General features: G+C 35.9%; 2 protein-coding genes across 3 annotated transcripts; one reads left to right on the forward strand and one right to left on the reverse strand.

The window, feature by feature from the left end:
- Window positions 1–3,770: 3,770 nt before the first annotated feature.
- On the forward strand, window positions 3,771–10,336 carry LOC147280950 (nucleoside hydrolase 3-like). 2 transcript variants are annotated; one of them, XM_086246970.1, is made up of 13 exons: window positions 3,771–4,428; window positions 4,869–5,095; window positions 5,248–5,427; window positions 5,510–5,620; window positions 5,914–6,228; window positions 6,393–6,569; window positions 6,702–6,986; window positions 7,093–7,215; window positions 7,565–7,762; window positions 7,976–8,229; window positions 8,352–8,526; window positions 8,953–9,255; window positions 9,499–10,336. In XM_086246970.1, the coding sequence occupies exons 2-13, from the start codon at window positions 4,907–4,909 to the stop codon at window positions 9,826–9,828; spliced, it is 2,640 nt and encodes an 879-aa protein (XP_086103096.1). In that variant the 5' UTR covers window positions 3,771–4,428; window positions 4,869–4,906; the 3' UTR covers window positions 9,829–10,336. The 2 variants fall into 2 exon arrangements, with proteins under 2 accessions (XP_086103096.1, XP_086103095.1); XM_086246969.1 differs by having other exon boundaries at window positions 4,895–5,095.
- A 1,620-nt stretch (window positions 10,337–11,956) lies between these two features.
- On the reverse strand, window positions 11,957–14,120 carry LOC147280951 (histidine-containing phosphotransfer protein 1-like). Its single transcript, XM_086246678.1, has 6 exons — window positions 13,776–14,120; window positions 13,546–13,676; window positions 13,342–13,410; window positions 12,605–12,676; window positions 12,387–12,459; window positions 11,957–12,283 (listed from the first exon to the last, which is right to left on the reverse strand). The coding sequence occupies exons 1-6, from the start codon at window positions 13,839–13,841 to the stop codon at window positions 12,239–12,241; spliced, it is 456 nt and encodes a 151-aa protein (XP_086102804.1). The 5' UTR covers window positions 13,842–14,120; the 3' UTR covers window positions 11,957–12,238.
- Between the last annotated feature and the right edge of the window lie 1,756 nt (window positions 14,121–15,876).

Below are 15,876 nucleotides of genomic sequence, written 5' to 3' on the forward strand. Positions count from 1 at the left end.
AGAGGGAGATATATAAAGGGATAGGGGATATTTTAGAGAGAGAGAGAGAGTTGTTTTGGGGGGATGGATTTGTCTCCAGTAGTATTCAAATTTGGGGCCCACGGCCCGAAGCTTGAGGCTTTTTTGATAATTTGAAAATCCTTGGAAATAGGAATTGGAAGCTAAGAAGATGGGCTCAGTTATGAACTTTTATTTGGAACAAATTTAATTTGATACTCTATGGGAAACTTTATCTTTTATAAGTTATAACCCAACTTTTTCAAACGTTACAAAAATGAATCTTTTCCTAATTTTTCAATCCAAATACCCCTTCTTTGAACATGACGAACATAATTAACCAAATGAACTTGCTGCATGAGCTGATGTTCAGAAATCAAACATCAAATTTGAATCTAGAAACTCAACCATTTATCCAAATTATGAATCAAAAACTCAGCTTTAAATATTAAAAACTCTTAAGTTAGTTCAAATGGTGAAAATTGATGGGGTAATGGATTAAGATTAAATTAGGTTAATGGTTTGAATTCCTTCCAATGTAATAAAAAAAAATCACCAATATTTATCAATTTACATTAATATACATTTAAGACAAATTTTTATTTTTATTTTTTATAAAAAAGCAAATCCTTCATTGTGTATTTTCATTAATGTTCAACTTAAGATCAAAACCAAATGGTTGAAACACAGAGACCCATCCTCTCTCTCTCCTACCTCCTTCCTTACCCATGATTTTTTTTTTTGGCCATTTTCCTTACCCGTGTTTGATCCATGAGTAAATAAAGATTTCCACCTCTTTTTCTTCAGTTATTTTTTTCCGTGAAGGACTTGTCTCTTTATTATTCTTGGGTTTCACATCAACTCCGAGTCTCCGACGACGCGACATTGCCCAAATATACATTCAAATTCATGGATTCAAAATTTCAACCACTCGTGCATATCTCAAAAATATTTACCTCAAAATCCAAAGTGGGGTCCAAGGCTATTGACGCATATTAAGGAGGGTATCCCAACTTAGATTTCATTGAATTTTAAAAGTCCAATGAAATCTAGGTGTTCCCAACTTAGATTTTAATAAATTCCAATGAAATTTAGGTGTTCCTAACTTAGATTTTAATGGATTCCAATGAAATCCAGTTGTCCTCAAAAAGTCATGTATTTCATTAAGTGAAGGATTTTAATGGATTTGGATGGATTTGAATGCATTTGAATGCATTTTTTACACATAACAAATTCCATAAGAATTCCACCCAATTTTTTTGGATTTGGATGGATTCTATGGATTTTAAAGTCCATTAAACTCCTTTAAAATCTGAGTTGGGGACACCCCCTAAGAGACAAGTAAGTTAAGTAACTACCAAAAACAATTAGCAACACAAAATAACCAGTCAATTTAACACACCAACTAACTAAAAAAACTAAAATATTCGTCTACCACAAATTAGTAAAAATAAGTAAACTCATAAGTGGGTTGGGCTGCGTAATGACGATACAACTTGGTTGGGCTGTAGTCAGGCCCAAGCTTAAGTGATGCTTTGGTGGGCTGCAGTTGTTGGATCCAATTATATTGGCCCAATCTAAAATATAGCTATGCTCACTCTCTCTCTCTCTCTATCCATGTTTCTGGAACATGATCTTCGATCTACTTGTATCCAGTTGAGTTCCAGAGCCGCCATGAGCTCTGGTGATGCTGCTACCAAAACCAAAGCCAAAGGAATTAGCCGCTGCAGCAATTATAGCACTTGTAGAAGAGCAATATCCCAGTTCTCTGATCATCAGCCTGTCTTAAAAAGATCAAAACTTTCATCGACATCATCAGCAGGTATTTGTCGACAATCAGAATTGATGATGATTACTAACATTGAAGATCTCCCTGAGTTCTTATTAGTTGAAATCCTATGTCGACTTCCTCGCGAATCCGTTTTCGAATGCAAGCGTGTGTCGAAGCGTTGGTCGAGTGTCATCTCCGACCTTTATTTTGTCGGCCGCTTTCTATATTTTCAACGCGAGAACCGAAATTCCATTATTATAGGTGGTTTTTATCTACTCCATAAAAGAAAGCACAAAGTTGGAGTCTATTTAACGACGTCGTCCAAGCAGCAGCAGCATCCAGTAGCCCTCAAAACAAGTAATTTATCTCTGAGTTTCGTCCCTTGTTTTCGACACCATGAAGCCAAACCAATTGTGTTGGGGGCGTATAATGACTTACTTCTGTGCTGCGCAACCGAGTTATATCAAAGGGATTACTACATCTGCAATCCATACACCAACCAATGTGTTGCTCTTCCTCCCACCCCTCGAGTCCACATTAGTGTAAGTGTGGGATTCATCTGTGATTCATACTATAACTACCAACAACAACAACAAGCTAGTACTAGCACTACTTCTACTATTAATGGTGAGTATAGGTGGAAGGTTGTGCGAATAGTTCCAGATTCATCGTCATCAGATCATCCTCCAGGCTTCAAAGTGGAGATATTCTCTTCTGAGACTCGTGAATGGAGAGAGTTGGTTGTATTATGTCCGCGACCTTTACCATTTTCTTCTTTCCCTGATGAGGATTCAGGGGTTGCTTACAATGGAAGGTTGTATTGGTTGTGTAGGGATGGCTTTACTTTTGAGTTGGATCTGTTGAGTGATACTAATACTAGTGGTGATCCTCATAATAGTAATAATAATAATATTGCTATATCTCGTTTCATTGACACACCTAATGTACAACCTTACACCTTTGACTGTCAACTAGGGGTGTGCCGAGGGCGTCTGAGGATGTGCCCTGCCGAATTTGAGGACCCTTTTTGTCCATTAAGGGTTTGGGAGTTGAAAGAAGAGGTGGACGGAGTTGCAGGCTGCAAATTCAACAAATGGTGTTTGGTAGTTGACAGACTTTCCGTGAAGGAGATGCTATCCAAAAATCCTAATTTGAAAAACATTGAGGAGGACACGATTTGGGTGTTGGGTTTTCACCCAAATAATGAGGATATCCTGTATTTACAGTTCGCTAGCCAGCAGCTCATTCTCCTGTGTAACCTTCGCAAAACAAGTTTAGAGATTGCAGCTACACAGGTTCCATTTGGTATCCCAAATGTAAGCTTTGGGAGAGGTATCTACCCATTTGTGCTTCCATGGTGGCCCACACCAGTTCCAAGTTAATTGAAAATTTCACATCAGATTGTTGCTTACCCACTGCTTTATTTCATAAATTAAAGGCTTCCACAAAACAATGATATTGCAGCTGCCATTGAAGTCTTTCAAGTCATTCATGATGTTTACATGAGTGGAGTGGTGTGGTGTGTTAGTTAGATGATGTAAGGGTGTATCAACTCTTTCAAGTCATTCAACTCTATATCAAAAGAAAACTTGAGAGGTATTTGGTGAATAGCCCTCCTTTTGCATCCTGTCTATGATCCTTTCCAGCATCAAATAGGCTCCTTCATTTGTGGGTGTGACTCATATCCCATTTTAAATTCATATACAATGCCACCAATATCAACCGTGCTAATTCAGAGAAAGATTTGGAGTCCCTTTGTTGACTTCTTAAACAGAATGCGATTGCCACCCATGATTAAATCGCCTTTCTTTATTTAATTATGGGTTATGCTTCTTTTATGAATCATTTCCTTTTTCTTTTTTTTTTTAAATTCAGAACCAAAAAGCATATAAGCCATTGTCACAAACTGGTTTTAATTCAATCGTCTTGCTTACTTCTGAGTTCTGATGAATCTTTTTCTTTTATTTTCAGGAACCCAAATCATTACAAGTGTGGCACTAATATATAAATCAGTTAATTTAGAGTATACATATAGCCATAGAGACACACGGCTAAAAACTAAGAAAAGTAAAAAATAATGGTACGAAGTAATTGTGTGCACAAGATCGAAAGTGGGTTATGCTAATAGGCTATGTATGGATGCAAAAGTCCGAAAAATCATGGGTGAAACAAAAGATGATAAGACCTGAAATATTCTCTCTTTGTGTAGTCTTTATACAAATCCGAATTGTATCCTTATGTGTGGAGTTGAAATTGCACATATTCTTCTTCTTATTATGTGAAGTAGAATAGTGGATAGAGTTTTGCTTTTCCTGCCCAATTCAGAACCATTCACAGATGGAAAAGAGAGGTATACTGAGAGAGAGACAAGTAACTATGCACAAAAAATTAGCAACACAAAATAACCCACTCAATTAACCACACCAACTGCCAGCTCATAAGTGGGTTGGGCTGACTAACAAGGATGCCACTTGGGTGGGCTGTAGTCAGACCCAATTAAGTGCTGCTTTGGTGCGTTGAAGTTGTTGGATCCTATTAGCTGGAAGCCTGGAAGAGGCTTTGAAGTTTCCTTCCATGGAGTATATCTTGTTCTTCAAATTCTTATGTGTGTAGGTAATCCATGTATAAATATGGAAGAAAATTGCCAACATCAATTGGAGGTAATCTTGTTCTTCAATTTCTTATGTTTGTGATATTTTAGGCTTTAATAGTTGGATAGATACTTCAGTAGTATACTGTGTACATAACTCAAGTATTTTTCATCTTAAATTAGTTATGACTTTGCAACAATCCACTATATATGGAAGTTCCAAATTTTTGCCTCATTTCATGCATATGATTGGATTTGATAGATTAAAATCATTAAATGGTTAGATCATGTTTATTCAAGAAGAAGCTAATACACATGAATCTAGTTATCATGCAATAAGGCAAAAAAGGAAAAGGAAAAAGAAAATGAGGGTGAAATTGCGTGCATGGTGATGGTGAGCTCAAATTTAAAAATGGATCACTTTTGCTTGGCAAACGGCAACATTTGTTTTGAACAACAAAGACTGTAAATTGAAGATTAATGATATTAGGTTTTGGGTTTCTTTTCCAGTTTGAATAAGTTTTCTTTTGGACCAGACTACCAGAGTGATGGTGGGAAGAGTCCTTTGGGTGCTAATTACCACAATTGGATGGCTTGGAGTAGTAGTACTTGTGCTAAAGCTAAACCCTGTGGAAGCTCAAGCTCACCGCATTCTCGTAGACACAGATGTGGATGCAGATGATGTTCTTGCCCTACTTTATCTTTTGAAGCAAAACAAGACGGAATTTGATTTGCAGGTTCTTTTCCAGCTTTTTAATACAGTATATCTCACATAGGAAATGTAAAGTATTACAATTGTATACCCTTCTGCACTTACTCATTACATAAGTTACTGTTGAACTATGTCTGTTACTGTCAATGGTGTTACTGTTTGTAATTGGGGTTGCAGGCAGTTACTATCAATGCAAATGGATGGAGTGATGCTGGGCATGCTGTTAATCATGTGTATGACATTCTTTTCATGATGGGTCGTGATGACATTGCAGTTGGTGTTGGAGGTGAAGGTGGTATTTTGCCTAATTCTACCATCCTTCCAAATGTTGGGGGTTATCAAGCTATTATTGACCAGGTCTGTATTTGTAAAAGGTGCTCAACCAAAAACAATCATATCAATTGTGACCCTTTACTGAATTGAATTGTCTTGATTATAGGGCATGTCCACAGCTGGTGGTTGCAGATACAGACAGGCAATACCACCAGGTCAATATGGTCGTCTAGCTGTAAATACAAACTATGGCATACGCAAGGCTTTACTCCCTCAGGTACCCAATAATGGTTTCATTTTCATTTTTCAGTAAAGAATTGTTAAATTAGGCAACGAGTGTATCAAAGTCAGTTTAACCAGTAGATCAGAGACAGTGATGAAGCCCAAAATAATAACAAAAAACTGATAATGGGACCTGTTCTAAGTTTCTTATGAACTATGTTGGCCAAAGTTGATTGCATATTAACATTAATGTATTTGTTGGTTCATTTTGTTAGTTTCTTACTTCATCTGTTCACAGTGCAATATATCAAGCTCATATATATGTATACATCTCTGTACATGAAACAGGGTGGCAGAAAATATGTACCTCTTCAACAACCTACAGCTCAACAAGTGATGAAAGATACAATATCTGCAGGCCATATCACTGTGTTTCTTATGGGTACTCACACAAATTTAGCCGTCTTTCTTATGACCAATCCTCATCTGAAGAAAAATATTGAGCATATATATGCCATGGGAGGTGCTATTAGATCAACATGCTCGAAAAATGCCAGTTCTTCCAAGGCAGGGCCGTGTGGTGACATTGGTAATTTGTTTCCACATGACTCCAATCCATATGCGGAGTTCAATATCTTTGGAGATCCTTTTGCTGCATACATGGTATATAGTTGTTTGCTGGATCATTCTTGTTCAAATTTATGGCCATTCTATGCTGGGTTAAAGTTCATACTTCATAGTGACTATAAATTAGCGTGTATACATTATGTAAAGTATATTGAAAAATTGGAGTATATAAATATTAGTAATGATTCTGACCAAAACAGGTATTGCGTTCCGGCATTCCAGTCACACTCATTCCTCTGGATGCAACAAGAACGATTCCTGTAGATGAGAATTTCTTCTCAGCATTTGAAAAGAAACAGGATACATATGAGGCACAGTATAGCTTCCAGTCCTTGAAAATGATTCATGATACATGGCCTAACAATGAATTTCATAAGGTAGTTTCCTGTGGTATATTGTGCTTCTAGCCTTCTATGTATGAGTTAAAAACCCTGGTTCTGCACTGTTTTCTATATCAAGATTATTGTCTGATTTTGATATATATAAATGAGATGTTGACTATTTTGCAGGAAGTTTGCATGTGGGATTATTTTATGGTTGGTGTAGCACTATCTCAAATGCGTAATTTAGAGAGACATCATGGAGAAAATGAATTTTCTGAAATGGAATATATGAACATCTCAGTGATTACTTCGAATGCACCTTATGGAATTTCAGATGGCTCAAATCCTCTCATTGATGGGTGTTCAATCCCAAAGTTCAATGTACAGAGGAATGGGGTGCATAGTGGTCATGTTCAGCTGGGAATGCAAGACCCATTTTGCCTTGTCAAGGGGAGGAAAGGAAAATGTCAGGTATACTTTCAAGTGATAGTACACTAGTTTTCTTTGTTATTTATTTCGTGATGATTCTAGGCCTTAAAGATGCATTAACTAACTGAATTTTAGACCATGCTAACAGGATGGTTACACAAAGGAGGTAACTGGTCCAGAAGCAGTTCGTGTTCTTGTTGCAACAGAAGCTAAACCTAATCGTGACAATGACAGTATGCTTGCCAAAGAATTCTATAAAAGTTTCTTGGATGTAAGATGGTTTATGATTATATTCTATCTATCAATTGTGTGCTCCTTTCAATTATATGACTTACAGAAGTTGTGGTCTCTCAATGTGTGATACATATTCTGAGTGAAACCATGAGTTTCTTTTTCTATTTTTAACATGGAGGGAACCTGCTAGACATACATGTTACCTACCTGTACATTTAAATTTATTGCAACATGTCAACAATACATAGTGAAAGGCTATGAAATACAGAGTAACAATTGAAGATTGGTTCTTGCAGGCTTCTATAAATTCATGATACTTGGAGAGCATACCTTTTTAGTTTGTACTTGATACAAAAGAATAACTTCAATAATTTGGTCAAATGCAGGTTATAAATCAACCTAAGCAAATTGCACGGTTTAGTATTAGAACGCAGTTTCAACTATATGAGAGAGTACTTCAAAAACCAGATTTTGGAAAGGAATTGATGGGTAAACCCATAGTCTTTGACATGGATATGAGTGCAGGGGACTTTCTAGCTCTTCTATATCTCCTAAAATTACCTATGGAGCTGATCAACCTCAAGGTATAATGCTGCCTTTGTAGGCTTTCTGAGGCTTCATGCTACACATAAGTACACTTGAATAGTCTAACTGAGTAGCTTTGTGGGGCTTCATGATAGCAATTACACATTTTTAATAAATTTAAAATCTAAATATAATTGTATTTATATGTTATGAGTTTGCTAATTGCTTCCAGATTCAATACTCTTTTGCATGAATTTTCTATGTTTGTCCAGGGAATACTAATTAGTGCAAATGGCTGGGCAACTGCTGCAACCATAGAAGTTGTATATGACATACTGCATATGATGGGCCGTGATGATATTCCAGTTGGTCTTGGAAATGTATTTGCAGTTGGTGAATCTCATTCATCTTTCACTTCTCTTGGAGACTGCAGTTACACCAAGTCCATTCCTTATGGTAGCGGTGGCTCCTTGGACTCTGATACACTCTATGGATTTGCTCGTGACTTGCCTCGTAGTCCTAGAAGGTAGCACTATCTATTTAAACTACTAGACAGCTAATTACAATGGTGTTGTAGACAAATGTCTTTTTGTATGTTAGACATATTCAATTAATGCTAAAATGTTTGGCCTGTTTATATCTGTTCAGATACACACCAGAAACCAGAGAATGCCCTGGACTTGGACAACCAACTGCACTAGATGTTTGGAAATCTGTTGTAAAATCACTGCATCCAGGATCCAAGATTACTATGTTGACCAATGGACCCTTGACAAATTTAGCCCAGATCATTCTTTCTGAGAACACAAGCTCGGTGGTCCAGGTAAATTTTGTCATTATGGTCATGCAATTGGAAATGCTTATTGTGTAACAAAGGAACTTGGTTTTTCACCCATTGATGTAAATTCAAACCCAACTGAGGCAACCCAATTTGGGTTTGAGATTTCAATGGTTCTTTAAAGACATCAGGTCTTTCCATTTTGTAAGTACTAAGAATACATGCTCAACTCAAGAGCTCATCCTCATATGTTGATTCTTGCCTGTCTCGTGCATTATCTAGACATAGCAGATCACACAAAAGACTTAACATGTATACTTTAGTGATGACCGGCCAACTACTCATTTTACATACAGACACTGCTTCTATGACTGAAATCGTTTGGTAGAACAAAACCGGACTAGGAAGATACTGCCTCAATTTCTGTATCATGCTTAGATAGCCATCTTCATCATTATTATTTCCTTGCAGGATGTATATATTGTTGGGGGACACATTCGCCATGATAATGAAAAAGGAAATTTGTTCACTGTTCCTTCAAATGAATATGCAGAATTTAACATGTTTCTTGACCCTTTGGCGGCAAAGGCAGTTTTAGATTCAAAACTGAATATAACATTGATTCCGTTGCGGATCCAAAGGCAAGTCAGTTCCTTCCAGAATATTCTTAATAAATTGCAGCTAACAGATAGGACTCCTGAAGCTGTATTTGCCCAGCATCTACTTTCAAGGCTATGGAAACTGAAACAGAATCATCATAGATACAATCACATGGTAGGGTTCCATACAGTCAATTATCTATCTAAAGATATTTCTTTTTTCCATTCTGTTAGTTTGTCCCTCTGATTCAAGTTTCTTTAGTTGTAGCCTGGATATCATATTCAGTCCATGTGGATGGATGATAATTATTCTGACAGAATGAAAATGCACAAGGGGGTGCTTCAATACATGATGATACATTTGTCAACTACTTCACTCTGCAAGAACTTACTGTGTTCCCATTACATCTTTTCACAGGATACATTTTTGGGGGAAATCCTTGGAGCAGTGATCTTGGCTGGTACTGGCAGTACTCATGCTCAATTAAACCAAACCTTTGATTTTATGCCCCTCAAGGTTGTGGCAGAGGGAGATGTATCGATCATCGGGCAGCTGCTTGTTGATGAAAACCAAACAATGATGGTGAAGATATTGTGCAGTGTAAATCCAGAGGCATATTATGAACAGTTTGCTAGTATATTAGGTGAGAAACAGCAGCCTGCTGTTATAGCGAGCTTTTATGAGAAAAAAAGAAAATGGGGTACCCAGCCAAATAGAACTCACATCATTAGTCACCAGGCCAACTGATTAAATGCGATGTGTTTGTGCTTGATATTGAATAAAACAAAGGAAAATTAGAAATTTGAGAATGTTCTTTCTCCATTTTTCGAATCTTGGTTTTTCCTAAAAATGCAAATTACAAGCCTAAGCACTTGACCGTAACCCTGATCCGATTGATTAAAATATGTAACACTTCTTGTGGATGAATCTTCCAAGCTGGAGGCTTTAGTTTTATGAATTGCCCTTTAAAATTAGTGTCATGAATAAGGGATGGAAATATGGAATCATGATATTATATGGATTAATATTAGGTTGAGTTTATAATATTATTGTCTGTACAGTAATACAATTGTAGGTGCATGTCAACCTTGAGAGGTGGCTAAGTTGGGAAGAAATCGTACTTCAGAAGCATGGGAAGATGTTGATATTCTTACGCACACGTTTGCATTAAAAAATAAAATAATTTATTACCCGTGACAACTCAATTGCCATGTATACATAAAACAAATGTAATAAATAAATAAAATATTTTACATATATGGCATCTAACAAAGGTATGGAGCTCCAGGCTCCAGCATGCATTGCCGAAAAAAAAGACTAAAAACTCAAAGCCCATAGTTTATTTTAGATTTGAAATGAAGGAAAAATAAAATAATTCTAAATTGGTAATTTGGTTGGTTCAAGTGATGTGGTCTCTTAGATTGTAAACACGAGGCAAGAAAAAATAAAATTAGATACGGTTGGACCAACAATTAAGAATAAAATCATACGTAGAAGATACTTTGGTATTATTATTGGCCTTGTTTAGTTGTTTTTTACATTACTACCAGACTGTCCAATACATATCCCACGCCACATTAAAATACTTGAGTAACTTGACCTTGACCTTATACATCTCTTCATTCATTGAATGTATATGATATACAGATCATGGAATGCTAATTTAGTTTAAAATTATCATTAATATTGTTCACGAATATTTAACTAATCTTGTAATCACCATAACATTTATAGTAACATTTATAGATACATTCCTCATAACAAGCTAATTAAGTAATAACAAAACAAATGGTTGGTGGGTTTTAATTTATTTGGGTAAATATGAGAAATGGAGTGTCCTAGATGATTGGCCTGCATATTGTTCACAGAGTTAATTACACTTACGTACACCCCTTGAGATTTATCAACTTTTTACATACACTCCCTGAGGTTTCAATAATTACACATACACCCCCTGAGGTTTTAAAACTGCTATATATAACCTCCTATAGTGAGACGAAAATGATAAAAAATTATGCAAAAAAGCATACTAAGGGATTAAATAGCCTAATAAGATTATTCAAGGTGTAAGGTCCAACTTGAATACAAATATTTTATTTTTTATTTTTTTTCTTTTGTAGGGGGTTATATGCAACAGTTTTAAAACTTCAGGGGGTGTATGTGTAATTATTGAAACCCCATGAGTGTATGTGAAAAGACGATAAACCTTAGAGAGTGTAAGTATAATTAACTCATTGTTCACATGACCTTTAAACTCATTGACCCAAACGTGAAATCATTTGGTGTATATAAAATTTTAAGTCTCCAACTATGGTGTGGAATAGGTATAGAGCTATTGCAATTGATTTTTATAACAATTTATGCAATCATGCATGGTCTCCTTTTTAGTTTTACACAACAAAGAGTAATCCAAGTGTTTTGACATTTGCTGTAAGCAAATGGAACTAGCAATCTCAACTTTTTGATGAAAAGAAAAGTTACAGCAAATGGAACTATCAATCTCAACTTTTTGATGAAAAGAAAAGGAAAAGTAAAGTCTATTAAATTTTAAAGTTCAATTAATGTCATAATGTGGCATATTCACTTTCATAATGATATATAAAACCCTACCTAGCTATATATAAATTTCCACAACCACACAACATGTACTGTTGCCCATGTACATTTCTCCTTTGCCATATGATTAACTTGAATATTATTATGCATTGATTATGCCAGAGCAGAACCTTTATTTCTTAATTGAAGGATGAATGATGATTGTCTTCCAGCTTCTCTTCAATGAAATTAACTGTACCCAATTGATTACTTGGGTGAATTTATAGAGAAAAAGTGCAGCTGGTGACTTATTGCTATATGTCATCTCTAACTAAAGGTATTTGGTCTTTGTGGTAAGAACAGAGAAATTTTTTTTGCATAGGGAACTTTGCCATAATGGTCATAATTAATAGAAACAGATTCATTCACATTCTTTGCCATAAGAACTCAGCTCAGGTTCTTTGAGCCCCAGAAACTTGGATGCTCAACCAAATAGGAGAGAGAGAAAATTAAAAAGAGTAAAAAGTTTCTCTGCAAATCTACCAACCCCCAGCAATGTTTCCTTTGTTATTTTAGTCTGCTGATGATAATAACTTCACTGGATCTCATCATTATTCATTCATCACCTTGGTAGTGAACCACCTGCTGCCAAAAGCTGTTGCTCCAGCTACATTTGAACAAGTAGAAGAGCATTAAGGCTTTGAGAGTTGAGACCAAGATCTAGCAAGCATACAGATTCAGGCTTGTTATGAAACAATTTGCTTACTTACCTTGAAAAGAGTTTCTAGTTTAGTTTTCACAAGGGAATACTCATGCTTCACTTGCTGCAGACATTTTTGACACCTGCACCAATAATATTTTTTCATTCAAATACATACGAAAATTTTCACAATCTATATAGTACTCTTTAGAATATGAATAGTTTTGGAATCATTATATAATAGTGAAAGAGCAGTCTGCGTGATTTGATATTTGCGAAGTTACTCACCCTTCAATGTTCTGCTCCTCACAGTAGTTGCGGAATGCAATGCAGGCTCTTTGAACTCTCTGAGCACCAATGCTGTTATTTCAAGAACCCATTTTCCTCATGAAACACTCAAACACCAAAGCAAGAAATATATATAGACGAGAACAATTGACCTAAATATTTTTCCTTCTCTTTTTAAATTTAGCTTATAATTATGTTGGAAATATTATATTTTTGGATCACTGTGGCTCAGCAATATTCTCAGTATGCTTGCATTCATGTGGGAAAAAGTAGGAAAGAATGATTATCTTCCAATTTTCCAAGAAAAATCATCAGCAAGAAAACAACTTATAATTAACTTGGACTTTAGCATGAAAGATTTACTGATATGACTATCTGCTTGATGATCATAATGTCTCCAAATGAAAACCAAATTTCAGCCGAAAGGTGGAACTTTGAATCTTACTCTTTAAATCTTCATTTCAAATCTGGAACTGCTGAAAGTCTACTGGTCTGATTCTATGTTTCTGGTATTTTCCATGACAATCCCTTTATATTATTCAATGGGAGTGATGGAACTTTCAATATAAAAGGCTATAACAAGTAACAATTGTGGTAATACATTTGCTTCGAGCAGAAACTGATATGGTGATATCAAAATAATTTAAAGGGCTGAAAAGCAACACAACCATAGTGATTTCCATTGAAATAATAGGGTCCTATATATAAAGGGAAAAGTAAACAGAACCAACAGGTACCTGGAGCTGCTACCCTTCAACTGGTGAACTTGAGCATCCACCCTTTTAAAGTCAACACTCTGCTGATCTCTGAATCAAATAACATAAAATAACGAAGCTACATAAGGCCTTTGATGGTAGAACCATGCCAAGGAAACAAAAAAGGTTACTTGAAAAAGGGTCATTAATATTGTGAAATTAGTGAGAGAAAGCTTTAGTTCTTACAGAGCTTTGGTCAGTTCATTAACAAGCCTCTCAGAGTCTTCAAAAAAGAGAGACACCACTTCAACCACAAAATCTGGGTTGCTCTCATCTTGCAGTTGCTGAAGTTGGTTAAACTGTTCATCCAGAAATGCCTTCATACAAAAACAACAAGTTATAATCACCAACAGCCAACCCAAAAAGAGGCACAAAACGAACACACACAAAACTACCTGTATCTAATATATACTGACCTCATCAAACAGTGAAGTTTTGTAGTCAACCAACTGCTTCTGCAACTGAGACACACCACCATCCATTGTAGCACTCTCAGGTCTCAAGGGTTAATCTTCAGAACACTCTCTCTACAGATCTTATGGGTTCATTGCATCCCTTTCCCCCCTTTAAAAAGAGTAGGGCTCCAATAGGCTGTTGGGTTAAATTTTTGTAGCCTGAGGAGGGAAGCTCTTAAGATTCCTAGCTTTGTGGGCTATACATGCATACACATGATACATGAATAGTACATGAACTCACCTTTCTAGTATTCCTTACTTGACTAGCTACCTAGATTTGTTTCTGTTTTTCTTTTCTTTTCTTCCTCTCACAACACATCATATAATTAAGATTAAGATAAGCACTGATATTTCTTTCCAAATTTAAAAGCACCCCAAAATCCAAAACTTGGTGCCCATGTACCATTCACCCTCCCATCTTTTTCTTTCAGTAATTATTGCTCTCTCTCTCTCTCTCTCTCTAATATATTATTTGCTGGAGTTATTTTTTCCTTTTGTTTTGGACATATATACAAAGATTATTATTAGTCCAATAATGCAAACATTTAGGGAGATATGAAGATGCAAGTCACAACTGAAGAAGTGAAGCTTAAATTAATAATTACCCACATTCCAACTTTTTTTTTTAGGCCATTGACCCACATTCTAACTTAATTCAATTGACATGATGGGAAAGGGACTTCAGACAATGTTACATCCATATCTTCTAGATTTTTTTGTTAGATTTTGTCTTTTCTAAAAAAAAAATTAAAAGTTGTAAGAGAGAGGTCTCAGCCTCTCAGGTCATCATAATAAACAATAAAAGTGAAATTTTAACATTTCCATGTACAAAAATTTTAAGTTGGTATAATAAAGTATTGAAACTTTTGTTGTCTCAATTCTCAAAGGGCATGCATATCATATTCGTATGTGATGTTATCTTTGCCTACACCTACTCCACCTTTCTTTTTCAACTGCATCCCTTCACAGTATTTCAGGTTAATCTTTCAATCTTTTCAAGATTCTTTGTAAATAAATCGATGCTGCTCTTGCTTTTGTTTGTTGTTTGTGTTGTTGTTGTTTGATTAGGTGGTACATTCGTTTCGATAATTGGTTAGTACTAAGTAAACCAGAAGGACCATGTAGCACAGGCCCCAGGATTTCATATGCCCCACTATTTTAGTACTTGGCCCTACCCTTTCAAGAAGCCCATGTGGTTCATTAGTTGATCTTTCAATTTTATAATTTCTCTCCCCCCATTAGATTCAGCATTTTTCAACCATTTAACTTAAGGATTAGGAGGGATAATTCATAATATGGTGACAGTAATTTTTGCAGGGATAGCACACGTGTCAAAAGCTCAAAGCAATGTGAGGGGGGGACATGTATATGGTATCTTGGGTGCATTTGTTTACATATTGTCACAAATTTTGAGGCATCATTGGGGTGGGGGTGACTTTGTCATCTACATGTTGCTAGGGTTGCATTTGCATTGCATTCAATTGGGAAATCATTTTTGTTTGGGTATTGTCCTACAAGATTTGAGACTTACCCACTAGGATTGTTTGGGATTGATGACTTTTTTCTGACTCAATTTAAATTCAGCTCAAATGTATGAGTTGTGACTCACAATCTTGTGGGGATGATTAACTTGGTGGTCCTGGTGGGAACCTATGACTTTGGATAAGCTTCATTTCCATTCTTCCTTTATTGAATTTTTAATAATTAAATTTATATTTTATACTAAATCAAACCCAGTGGAACATATTTCCACATACACAATTCCCAAATTGAGTGGTGAATTACAGTGGGGCCCTGGCGTGGATTAGAAGTCTCCAGTCTTGACTGTTGACCCCAATTTCATTCCAATTTTCTTACCAAGAAAACACTTTCTACACCCAATTTCATGGATTCTTTTACCATGTGGCCTTATAGGTTGGGTTCGAATTGCCTCCACCATTAAATTGGGATGGCTAGCTTTGGATGTCAATTGTACTGCTGCATATCACGGAAATAACACATCCATCTACAATGAGATGACAAATCCAAGACCTGAAACGACAAAACAAGACCGTTTTCGTAC

Source organism: Dryas octopetala, chromosome 6 (genome assembly GCF_963921425.1).
Source record: "Dryas octopetala chromosome 6, drDryOcto1.1, whole genome shotgun sequence".
NCBI lineage: Eukaryota > Viridiplantae > Streptophyta > Magnoliopsida > Rosales > Rosaceae > Dryas > Dryas octopetala.

What these genes read in the sequence shown, in the direction of transcription:
- LOC147280950 (XM_086246969.1), top strand. Translation starts at nt 4,372, where the DNA reads ATGTGTGTAGGTAATCCATGTATAAATATGGAAGAAAATTGCCAACAT. An exon ending in TGGAGCTGATCAACCTCAAG is followed by an intron (nt 7,763 to 7,975) that starts GTATAATGCTGC and finishes ATGTTTGTCCAG; the next exon opens with GGAATACTAATTAGTGCAAA. An exon ending in TTGCCTCGTAGTCCTAGAAG is followed by an intron (nt 8,230 to 8,351) that starts GTAGCACTATCT and finishes ATATCTGTTCAG; the next exon opens with ATACACACCAGAAACCAGAG.
- LOC147280951 (XM_086246678.1), bottom strand. Translation starts at nt 13,841, where the DNA reads ATGGATGGTGGTGTGTCTCAGTTGCAGAAGCAGTTGGTTGACTACAAA. An exon ending in AAACTTCACTGTTTGATGAG is followed by an intron (nt 13,677 to 13,775) that starts GTCAGTATATAT and finishes TTTTGTATGAAG; the next exon opens with GCATTTCTGGATGAACAGTT. An exon ending in GAGGAGCAGAACATTGAAGG is followed by an intron (nt 12,460 to 12,604) that starts GTGAGTAACTTC and finishes TTATTGGTGCAG; the next exon opens with GTGTCAAAAATGTCTGCAGC.